This window comes from Haliotis rubra, unplaced genomic scaffold, assembly GCF_003918875.1.
Source record: "Haliotis rubra isolate DU_JTF1 unplaced genomic scaffold, ASM391887v1 Scf377, whole genome shotgun sequence".
Lineage (NCBI taxonomy): Eukaryota > Metazoa > Mollusca > Gastropoda > Lepetellida > Haliotidae > Haliotis > Haliotis rubra.
In genome coordinates this window covers 711,600-724,220 of record NW_025767054.1, presented here as the reverse complement: position 1 = coordinate 724,220, position 12,621 = coordinate 711,600, and the positions used below count along the sequence as shown (strand labels likewise).

At 38.8% G+C, this 12,621-nt stretch overlaps 1 protein-coding gene across 1 annotated transcript in view; it reads right to left on the bottom strand.

Annotated features, from left to right (window-relative positions):
- Nucleotides 1–753: 753 nt before the first annotated feature.
- The window catches only part of LOC124286148, a 36,344-nt gene continuing 24,476 nt past the window's right edge, over nt 754–12,621 (bottom strand). The window contains 3 exon segments of the mRNA XM_046722497.1: nt 754–4,397; nt 9,317–11,335; nt 11,985–12,352. Of these exon segments, the coding sequence (XP_046578453.1) occupies nt 4,349–4,397; nt 9,317–11,335; nt 11,985–12,352 (2,436 nt within the window). The 3' untranslated portion in view covers nt 754–4,348.

The window sequence follows — 12,621 nt, the reverse complement described above, 5'->3', positions numbered from 1 at the left end:
ATTTCCAAATGTTTGACATCGCTTTCAATGAAAATAGTCGTATTTTGAAATTAATTACGCTCCCGATATATAAAAACGTGTTAAAAATTTGTGCCAACGTTGGAGCATACATTTATAAATAAAGCACCAAGGTAAAGTACAATTAGCGGGAATCCCACACTAACTCAGTCTGGCTGCAGCACTGAAATCCAGAGGGTATAATTATAATCCTGACTGGTTTGACTCAAGTACATCAAAATTACAATTGGTTGTCACAGAATTGTTTCTTTCTGTACATTTAATAATAAATCATTTTAAACACAGTAAAATTTATATGTATAATTTTCATAGTTATGGTCAACAAATCAAGTTGGAGCAATATTTGTTGACCCCAATTTCAATAAATGAAACTTTGGTTTTGGATGTGTACAAGATGAATGTAATCTGCTCTGAGTCATAATGACTGGCAGATTCTAATTTTCATCCTCCACTGATTAAAGAGCTGGAGATATTGAGTAATCAGAAAACAGAAACATTTTGACAATTTGTCCGAACTAAATGATTATTGGACAAAACTCATTTACATTGTACATCTATATTGTAATCTTAACTGTAATGATATTTGAAAGGTTAAAATATTTATTAAAATTTCTAAGCAGGTACTACAGCTTCGTATCATTTGACATAAATATCACAGTGACCTAAGATTCATCCTTTCAATATCTGCCAGATATGAGCCAATTAATTGCTTAGTCTCTTTAGTAATTGTTATTCTTAATTATTCACTGCAATAAACCAAAAAATAGTTTGAATAATCAATAAGAGCTCTGAATATTTATACAGGATATCAGCACGTTGTCATTATTTGACGTAATCCTCACCGGAAATATGGCAAGAAGAGACAGTGTTCATTCAAAATGGTGTCAATTAATGATGGTGAAATTTGCAGTCCTCTACTTGCTACTAGCTGTGAGACGCCTATGCCAGCACATGGGGAAATTGGAATATTTACATCTGTACATGTGGAGCCTTCCCAGGGGGCCATGGCGTGAGCAAACAGGAAGTTACTGGGACAAAACAGAGTTCTGAGTGCAATGTTTACAAGGTCATCTTGGACCAGAGAACACAACCAGAGGAAAATCTGCCATTTTGACAATGGACAAGTTGATCAAACTGATGCTCAATGATGATCATGATAGTATTTGGTACAATGCTATGATCAAACCCAAAATATTTGGTACAATGCTACATTTTGATTTTTAAATACATACGGATTACACATGACTGATGCAATAACTTTTCAAAGGAAAATTACATTCAGAATTCCTGACATATTACAAAGCCTAACCACAAACAGTACGAATTATAGTCTGAATATAACCTTTGCTAGGAACAATTGTGAGGTGAAATTGGGTTTAACGTCGTGCTTGAGAATATTTCGGCTCATATGACGACGTGAGGAACAATTGTGTACATTCTGATTGACCAAAAAATTTCAAAGATTTTACAGAATCTGTAGATGTGAGTACTTTCGGATACTGTACACGTAAATGTTAATTTCCTTTCCTTCGTCAGCTCCTTACAACTGTGGCCAAACATCAGTGATGACGATGCAAAGTTTAGGCATGGACATGAGTTCAAACACGATGTAATGCCAATACATATGAAGAATGAGACATGAAGCGAATCAATGTGACAAAAACATTCAGGAACAACTGAAGGTTGTGACGTAACCAAGAGTGAAATTTCTCAATAAAACAAATCCACTTTTCTTATAAAACAATACTAATCCTATAAAAGTTATACTATCACAGATGGATACCATTTCTGGATTTTCCTCCCTATTGCATCAAAGGAGAGTCCCCATGTGCACATGTAATAAGACAGTTCTTTCTAAAACTTGTTGACCTTTTGAGTTAGAGGTGGTTTCCAAGGGAACTGATCACGGACACAAACTTTCTGATGAAGTAAGCACCTTCATGTTCTATCTAACCATACTGAACAAGCACTGAATTTCATCACATACCAACAACATTGTCACAAACTTTAAACTAAGCAAAAAGCTAAGTGTTAGTTTGATGATTCTTTGAATAGTAATTGAGTTATCTCACGACATGACAACTGGGAGAATGTCCAAATTGATGAAGGTATCAGATGTTTACCATGTTTCAATAAAACCCACGAACATGCGCTTACAAACTTTAAGCATGACCAGGCACAACACATTTGGAACCAACACCAACAGGTGTCTGGCATACCCAAGGGCCACAACTCTGCATAGCGAATTGCTGTGTCGAAGATGATTGGGCTACTAGCAATTCTGTACTATTTGAGTCTCTATCGATAAGATCTACAAATCTGCATAAAATTGAAACATTGTGTGTTTAGTCAACTGCACTTTGCAATCTTTCCAGGCTTAGTATTCATTAAACAGAAAGCTATCATCTGAGTAATGATTTATTCCACAACATAGGAAATGACTTACTTGTATTACACATAATCACACAGAGGTGCTTACTTCATCAAGCCTGTATCACAGGTACATACCAAAACAATTCATGTACATTGGTTTGTAATGTCTGAATGTGAACACAAAATAAAGTCAATAAAAATCAATTTTCAAAAAACAAACAAAATAATAATGACACCTCTCTGATCAAGCATAATAGTTATCATTCATGACAAATCACTGATACACACTGGAGTTACCGGGGGAAGAACCAAGCTAATGAATGTTTCTCTAAGTCATCTCAACTAAAGACAGCCATAACAAATGAACAGAAACTTTATAAAATCTTGAAATGTATTAACAAAACAGGAAACCGACAACGGGTTCTGGCCAACAGACTATAGCTTTGGCACAACATATTGCTGACTATAAGGCAGAATTTTGCTTAACATTTATCACATCATGAACCAATGTGGCTAGATATAACAACAGAAAACAATTCATATCAACATGGAACGTAATAAATCCATTAAGATGTAACAAAACAGACAGGGATACACTTTCAACCAATGAGACTGTAGTTTGTTCGAATGCAAACAGACCAATGAGATTGACAAGATTATTAATTGAGACTATGTGTATCTGAAAGCTAAACGACCAATGTGAGCTCATTTTACAAGAGTTAACAGACCAATGAGAGCACAGTGCACTAGAACTAACTGACCAACAAGAGCACAGTGCAAGGGACCTACAGACCGAACAAACTACGGTGCAGGAGAGTATACAGGCCAATGCAGCAATTCAAAAACATTTTCCTTAAGTTTTAGACTCATTATGCTATTGGAATATTTTACAAACAAAATACATTATGCAAATCAATTAAATATATCATAATCACATTTTATATAAAAATTGTCAAAATGTTTGACTAAAGAACAGAAGATGTCCAGTAAGATTTTTCTATGTGTTAAGCAATAAAAATGTTATTATCATACCAAGTCAGATGTTCAAAACTTATTTACATCCGACCTGTGATTGTTTTCTTTTTAAAATCAAGTCAGAGCTGCTTTTTCAAGAGTCAGTCATGAATGAGGTTAATATTTTTTAACCACTGCATTTTGATGACTATACAAGCTACATGAGAGCTAACGACCAATGACAGCCCAGCGTGTACACCAGGCATGTTGCTATGAGACATATAGCCTAGTGGTGGATATGACACAAGCAGTGGAGGGGCAGGCATGATGGTGGCAGCAGCAGTGATTGAAGACACAAGCAACAGCAGTTCATATGTCATCTTGCAATTATTATCCGCAAGAGATCACAATTGATGTTTTCAACTCGAGATGGAAAAATAACACTCCATTTGACTTGAAGCTACAGATTTTGTTTATCATTCACATCTGTGCACTAATTTTGATTTTAAAAAAACGAACACTAAAAATGCAGCCAGATTGAAATTCAATTTTAGATAATACTGACTCATCAAACTAAGCCAGATTTGATTGGGAAGGAGCCAAGATTTTGACAATAAATAAACTTTAAACATATGAAACAATACAATTTGATCCAAATTTCAAAACAATTTACATATGTCACCCTATTGCAAAAAAATGTTTTTCTCAAACATACCACTCTTTCAAACAAAATATTGTCATCAAAACAATGCAGCAGACATGGAACTCCTGAACCCAGTCTGGAGTTGAATTCAACCCTGTCAGGAGCTTCTGGTTGTTTATGTGGTTCAGTTGTCAATTCTTCTCACGCTGGACATCTTCAAGACATTAATGTTACATCGATCAGAGATTGCTATCTCAAAGATACATCTCCTATGACGTTACGCCAGTGTTAAATCTTTGCCGACGTTACTTCAAAGTTACATCCCTGACGATGTTACTCTAGTGGTCTGTTGCCCTGCTGTTACCCAGATGCTGTAACTGTCCCCTCCTCTTCATCATCCACATCACTTCTGAAAATATACAAATAATGTCTTGAAACTAAAACCCTTTGAAACACAAATCACAACCCTGAAATGGGAAAACAAAAGTGGTAACTGCAAAGAACTGAAGACAAGCTATGAATCCCCAGATCACACTGTACATCTGTAAAATTGCCATTCCTGATGAGATTGTCAGACAGAATATAAATACCTACATCACTGTACACAATGACTTCATGATGGAAAGTTTGATCACCCAGCGTCAAAGCAAAAGGTTCAGAACTGCAGCAATGGCTAATCCATCCCACATTCCTTGAAACTCTATTTTCCCTTCTGCCCAGATACATACTGTAAAAGCCACTGCCCTGTATGAAGCTTTCTAGATTGTCTACAGGTTCTGAATATCCAATAACTATGTGGCTCCTTTTTGGTTTAAATAGAGTTGTTTGTTTCTACAGAAATCACACAAGAGATAAAGCACTGGTGCCTGTTTTACAAACTGATCATAGCGCTATGACTGTCGGGACTGTCGTAAGTCTATGTTAAAGTTTCAGAGTTACGATCACCTTAGTGCTACGGTCACCTTGTCAAATGGGGCCAAGGTCTACTGATGCTCACATATGAGCGTGTGATTGTTGTCTTTTGATCGACTAGCCATTCAGTCAGCGCAACCAGAAAGTGTGTGTACTGATAATGTGACGGTCATCTTCTAGCCCTGTGCCAAAATACTGACTGTCATAACTTCAAAGGATAATGAGCCAGTGGTCAAGAATAGCGTTGGACCCTCGGACAAATCCGACAGATTTGCTGTCGGTCCGATAGAAGTCTACAACCCGCTGGCCCCAGTGTCCAACTGTATATTTCACATTGACTTTGACTGAAGTTGTTATATGTGACATGTGACTCTTGTTTGCTGTTTATAATTTTTACGCTTGTTAATAATTTCAATACCAATTGCAAGAAATGTTAAATCTGAAATGTGTGTTCATTTTTTCTTCTGTGGGTCCCGTGAATTTTCAGTGGGGCAGACAGACATCTGAAGCTTACAGGACCCAATGGCCTGTTATTTTGAAACATCATTCGTGAACACTGATGAGCACAGGTTTCAGGAATGAATTGACTCATGGGCTATAAACACGCTGTTACGAAGGACATCAAATCTCTATTGTACTATGACTACCAGCTACCATAGCTTGTTTTAGGTCACACCTGGGATAGCCCACCAAAGGTTATAATTCTAATCAAGCAGCAACACAACCAATATTTGATTGGCCTTGTTTACAAATCATCACAATCAACTGAGAACATCTGGTAGTGTAAAATCTATACCCTCCAGTCCCAAGCTGCATTTGCATTTGATTTTGAAATTTCAAGCTAATGGGCAAGAGAAATTCTGTGCTAGGTTGGTGATGAAAGAGATAGTGAATGAATACAGCTTTATTCCAGAAATATCACTAGAGGGCACAAGACATGAGCTTGACATATTGCATCCATGTGGAGAATCAAACCCAGGTCTTCAGCATGATGAGCAAATGCTTTAACCACTGGGCTACCCCTATAAGGTTCCAAGGAGAAGAATACTTCCAAGGTATTTATTACAACAAAATGGAGACTTAATACCAAGGAAAAATAATGCTCAAACTTGGTGTGATCAAGATTAATCTTAGACACCAGTCATAAATATATTATTCACAAATAAGGTGCAAGGAGATCCAACATATGACGTGACTTACAGTGTTGGTCAAGACCATCCCATACACTTTCAAACTATCTTAAAAGATTTAATATGAACTCAGAACAATGTTTTGTGGTCATTTCCGAAGGAAGATCATGGAAAAATCATTTTACTGTCCATCAATGGTTCCCACATGTACACAACACCAGGTGGTGGTTCCTACCAGTATGCTGTACAATGTAGCCCAGAAACATTGTGTTATACAATAAAGAAGTTGCCATCCATATACTAGTCTTATATCTACACCATCATGTTTCAGATACCACTACATCCACACTTGATGAAAGTGAGTGAGTGAGTGAGTATGATTTAACACCGCTTTTAGCAATATTCCAGCAATATCATGGCGGGGGACACCAGAAATGGGTTTCACACATTGTACCCATGTGGGGAATCGAACCCGGGTCTGTGGCGTGACGAGCTATCGCTTTAACCACTGGGCTACCCCATTCCCTTGATGAAAGTAGCAAAACCCATCGCACAGTTTTGGAGTTGGCAACACTGACAGATGAATCTAAAAGCAAAAGATAATGGAGTTCTCCATACCATCTCCTATTACTGCTTCTTAACCCGGATGAGTGACTGAGTATGGTTTTAATCAGCTTTTAACAATATTCAAGCAATACCACAATGGGGGACACCACAAATGGACTTCACATGTTTAACACAGTGGGAATCATACCCATATCTTTGACATGATGAGTGAAGGTTTAAACACTTGGCTAGCCCTAACCCAAAAGACTCTAATGATATAATACTAATTTTGAGGTTGAAATTGTGTTGATAATATTGTCTGTAATGTTGCTTATCATGAATACACTTCAATGGTCCGGGCCCTGTTAATCATACTAATCAGATAAACATATCTTCTGGATGACTACTGTTAACAACTGTAGTGAGTGAGTGAGTGAGTTTAGTTTTACGCTGCACTCAGCAATATTCCAGCTATATGGCGGTGGTCTGTAAATAATCGAGTCTGGACCAGACAATCCAGTGATCAACAGCATGAGCATCGGTCTGCGCAATTGGGAACCGATGACATGTGTCAACCAAGTCAGCGAGCCTGACCACCCGACCCCGTTAGTCGCCTCTTACGACAAGCATGGGTTACTGAAGGCTCATTCTAACCTGGACCTTCACGGATTTAAGAACTGATGAGTTGCAAATGTTGTAGCTCAACAGTGTTCTTTCACAGCAGTCAACAGAACCACTATAATGTAGTGATATTCGATGCTCAACTACAGTAGTCGTGATAGATGGCAATCTAATCCAGAGATGCCAACCCTAATTTAGCCAGACCCAGTTAATGTAGTATTTTCTACTACAGTAAAACTAGATGCAATCTAATCCAGAGATGCCAACCCTAATTTAATTTTTTGGCCAAAACTGATGCAAAGTTTTTTGGCCAAAATTAGTATTAATTTTTTCAAAGTTTTTTTTATAATTTAATAAAATATATATAGATATTCTAAGACCTTGTTAATAACACTGTACTCACCTCAATCATTATTAAGTATCCACATATAGCTGGATACTGAATAAAATGTGGTTGAAATTTATTGTGTATGGTACATGTTATTTGATAATTTAATTTAATGTATTTTTTTTATGTTCTTTTAAAAAATACAAAACAATTCAGTTCCTTACCAGTTTTCTCAAACTCATGTCGAGAATGTATGAACTCTACCAAAACTGTTCTCAGGAGCCCCTTGGACAGAATGCCATTCTAAACAATTACCATTTTTTCTTTAACCTCAGGCTCTGACTTGCAACTGAATCTTCTCAACCAGGCTAAATAAATAATGCCTGTGGTCTACACTACATGAAAATATCATTTGTTGTTGCAGTACGTTGAAACCATAGGTAATGATAACCCAATCAAATTATTAACAGCAGGCAAGCAGATCAACAGTCTCTTACAAAGTTCATTCCTAATATATCTTGCATTACTTCTTTCTGAAGAAAAACAAAGCTAAAAATTTTCTAAATCATTATCATGAGACCTTGTTGAAAGAGAGAAACAGTTCAGGACATGGTGCCAAGAGACAGCAGTCAACAAAAATCATCTCTTGAAACTTGAAAGTAAACAGTACAAAAGGAACTAAAAAATATCCATGCATATATTCATATACTACCAACATGTCAAATGAAAAACAAAACGTGGTGTCAGCAAACTGAGTAAAACATGCGTTTACCTAATTCTGAGCGTCGGAAGCTAGCAGTGGGAAAACCACAAAGTCTATAAAGAAGATGGAGATGATCACAAAACACAACAGGAAAGAAGGAAGGCAGCGAATGGCCATGCTCAGGGTGACGCAGGCTCACGGGGACTGGTGTTAGCCGAGGCCACTTTGTATCGCCGCCGCCTGCAAAACAAAATGCAGTGCAAAAACTTCTCCAAACTGAAAAGGGAGTTCACAACCACGTACAATAGAGACTATACTATTGCTTGAACAGGTGAGTAAACGAACTTTACGGTTTTTATGTTTCTTTTTATACAGGTATGAAATATAAAAGTATTTAAGTTTTCAATGTCCTTCAAACAAAGTAAAAATCTGTATGATAATATTATGAAAAATAAAGTTTAATTCACTTAATCAATACACGTTTTACACTGTTGAAAATACACAGAAATCATATCAGAAGGTTGATACCACTGTTACATATATAATGCTTATGTAATATCACCCAAAAATTACAATGGCAATATGTTGGCTATCTGTGTGTTACTGGTGACATGTGGTCTGGTTATTTGTTTTCAACACAAGACAAAGCAGTCGTCAACACAAAAAGCTGGTTGTGCAACACACAGCTGAACAAAATTACCATCAAAACATAAATGCACCGGAACTACTTGCAGTACTTTGAAAACTCAATAAAAATCTTCAGTGTCTAACCACAAGTGGAAGAAAGTGTAAAGGTTAAGAGAAAATTCACATGTCTATATCTAGTTCTAAATCATTACATTGTTGCTACATTTACGTTAATAAACTACAGGAAGGACCTGATGTCCACAAAGCTTTAAATGCACCACATTGTTACTACACAGAGAGCATGACAGTCCTTACTAATACATTTCACTATCAGTAAACTAGCAAAGGTAGTTAAGTTACACCTACATCTGTTACCATAGTTACAGACAAGTTCCAAAAACACAACAGTCACGTGTCGGCGTGAAGTGCCAGGGTGAAAGTGAGACAATATCAACACTTACCTTGCGGTCACGACGGCATTCTTGGGGGCCATCCCTGGAGGTGGTTTTGGGACACGGTTGTCAGCGTCAAGCTGTAGAGGCGTGACGCTGCGCAAAGCATCTGTGGCATCATGGGATATATAGTCTAGACGTGGTGCTGAAGCTGATCGTCTTTTGGCGGGAGATTGTCGCATAGACAAGCCAGATTGTTTGCTTTGTCTATCCTCAGCGGAACCAGTGCTTGGCATTTTATTTTCATTGCATAGAGCATCAGAAGCACGGGGAGATCTATAAGCGTGGCTTGAGAAAGCACTATTGATATTTGAATTTAGGTGAGGATGCAAAATGTCCACCGCCTCAGTGCTTATCTCTCGGTTTACAACTTCCTTCACATCCTCCAACTGATACTTATCAGCCAACCCATCTCGGGATCCATGGACATTGTCTCTCATCTTCAGGACATCATCCAAGTCTCTAGAATTACTATCTGCTTGAGTCGAGTATTTAAATTTTTCTTCCATATTCTTGTCCTTCTTTGAACCCTGATATGGAGGTGGTTTACCTGTTGCAACAAGTTTTGAATGCACTTTACCCGATTTTTTGTCGTCACTGGACAATTCTCGACCTTTAAACAAAAGCTTAGATGGACTACCAGGGCCTTGTTTGAGTGGGGATCCGATCCGATTGCCTATATCTTTGGCCAGTTTTTCCGGCATTTTTCTTGGACTAGAGAAGTTACTCTGCTTATTGCTGTTTATATCGTCTTTATTCTCAAAACTGCTGAGTCTCTGCAGACTTCCCGAACCAAACACACCTTGAGATTTTGGCAATGCTTTCCCTTCGTGATCATCTGCCTGAACACCTTGCTGTTTAAGTTGAGCAAAAAAGTCCTCATCTTCTTCCTCATCAAAAACCAGCGAACCACGGCACGCATCTTTCGACTCCTTATCATCCAGGAAGACCAATGAATTCCTGGCGACACTATCATAGTTCATGTCATCCCCATCTGCAAGAGTGTTTGTCTGGCCTCTTTTCGACCGCCCCTTTGGCCACCTGAGTTTCACCTCCCCTCCCCGGGCAGCGCTCTCCTCCTCCGACTGGTCATCGTCACTCTCCTCGCCACTCGAGCCGAAAGCCGACATACCTATCCACTGACTGGCAACTGTAAACGGAGCAGCTCGAGTCGCCATTTCGTCTGCATTGTCATCTGCAGCAGTGTGAGTTTTATCATCCGTCTGCAAGGCAAACGTGAGAGGCGCACGGCTCACTGGGAAGGTCACATCTGGGAGGTTGTCGTTGATATTGCACCCATTGTCATCCAAATGGTCATCGTCAACATCTATAGTCACATTTCTAACTAATTTTTTATCTACCACTTTTTCTCCTACAATATCATCTACCTGTCTAGCGTTATTATCAGATATATGAACCTGGTCCACCTGATCAGCCAGAACAAGTTTTTGTGTAGCACCGTCACCATGAGTTTGATTATGCTGTGGTAAGTGTATCAACACTGAAGTGTCCTTCTGCTTCAAGGATTCCTTCTCCTCACTCCCATCTTCCCTATTTCTGTCAGTACTGATTGTTCCTAACTTTTTCAGATACGAAGACCTCTCGACCTGTTCTGAAATCTTCCTCATCCCCTGCTCCCCACCCACCATCTCCGATATCCTGAACGTTGGTATTGGAGCAATGTCATCAGCAGCTTCCTTCTCTTCAATCAACACACCATTATTACTCTTACTATCCTTGCCGCCATTTTCCTTTTGTTGACTGTCACCTTCAAGTTCTTCCTTTCCTTTCTGCTCGGCTTCATATTTTCCATCCTGTTTTTCGACGTCTGCTTTCTGAGACAACATGATCTCCACTTTCTCCTCCCAAAGCTTATTGTCCATGTCCCGCTGGTACTTGTTGTCGCCGATGATTAGGTCACCTGGCTGTTTCTTTAGGTTCTCCTCGTCCTCCTGGTTGTAACTCAGGTTCTCGTCAATCAGCTCAGTGGCACCATGACCAGGTGTGTTAGGACCAACTTGTAAGTTACTGTCAAAAGATTAGTGAATTAAATCAGCTGTTGGTCGAGGAATTGGGGATATCTGATTTTAAATACCCACATATGCCAAAGAAGTGACACTGCCTTGTTTCTCTATGTGAATGATACAGGCTTACATGGCTGTCTCAAGTTCACCTTTCACAGCAAGTAAAGGCTGCAGAACCCGTGACGATTTGAGCTAGAATTGGTCTTCAGTAACTCATCCTTGTCGTTACAACCGACTAACGGGACTGGGTGGTCAGTCTCACTGACATGTCATCATATCACAACTGCACAGATCGATGCTCGTGATGTTGATCACTGGACTGTCTGGTCCAGACTCGATTATTTAAAGACTGACGCCATATAGCTGGAATATTGCTGAATGAGGCATTAAACAAACAAAAACAGGATGAAGTCCTCCAATCCCCATTTTGGCATAAAATAAGACCTAAGGGATTGACAGCACTCAGTTCATGAGACATCGTAATCTAGTTTCATACATCCTAGTAAATCCACACAACATAAAGAAACAGAATAACTCACTATAAATGTAGATGATTTATAATTGATGTATGTAAGTCTACATTCCATGATCATTATTCATAGGATTCGTAACAATAATGTAAAAGATTTCACTGTGTTATATTGTGTACATACCCCTGTCCCCCTGCAGTCTGTTTGATGGCAACTGGCTGCGAGGTAGTGGTCGCGACTGACATATCAACAAAGGGCTTCTCCCAATCATAATGATCTGCTTCCTTGATGGACTTGCGTCGTATACACTGTTCGAACAGGTTGTGCAGGAGAGCATAGTCAGGCTTGTCGTAGTAGTCCAGTGACTGAATGTGGTCGAGGAAGGTGCGAAACTCTGAAGGCATGTTTTTCAGCAGCAAGGTGTGATCGTATTTTTCTTTCATTGTGCCCACTTGTTCCTTGTCCTTAATCTTTCTCCAGGGAAGCTGACCCACCACAAACTCAACCAGCATGTAGAACAGAGACCACAGGTCGTCATGACGACCCATCTCCTGAAATAGTAGAGTTAACATTTTGTGAAGCATCATTTCAACTTTAGTAGGTTATCTCCTTGGAAGGAGCTGAGTATTAGGGATTCCTTGTAATCAATATTAGATGGACCACAGGGAGAGTTATGTCCCTTTGGACAATTACCCTCACCACGATACTGGAATCACTGGTAGTTACCTTAGTGAGTAATATCACCTGTAAAAGGTAACATGTAATTTCTGTCTGCATTCATCATATTTTAATCCTGATGCAGTTCCAGACTGCCAGTATA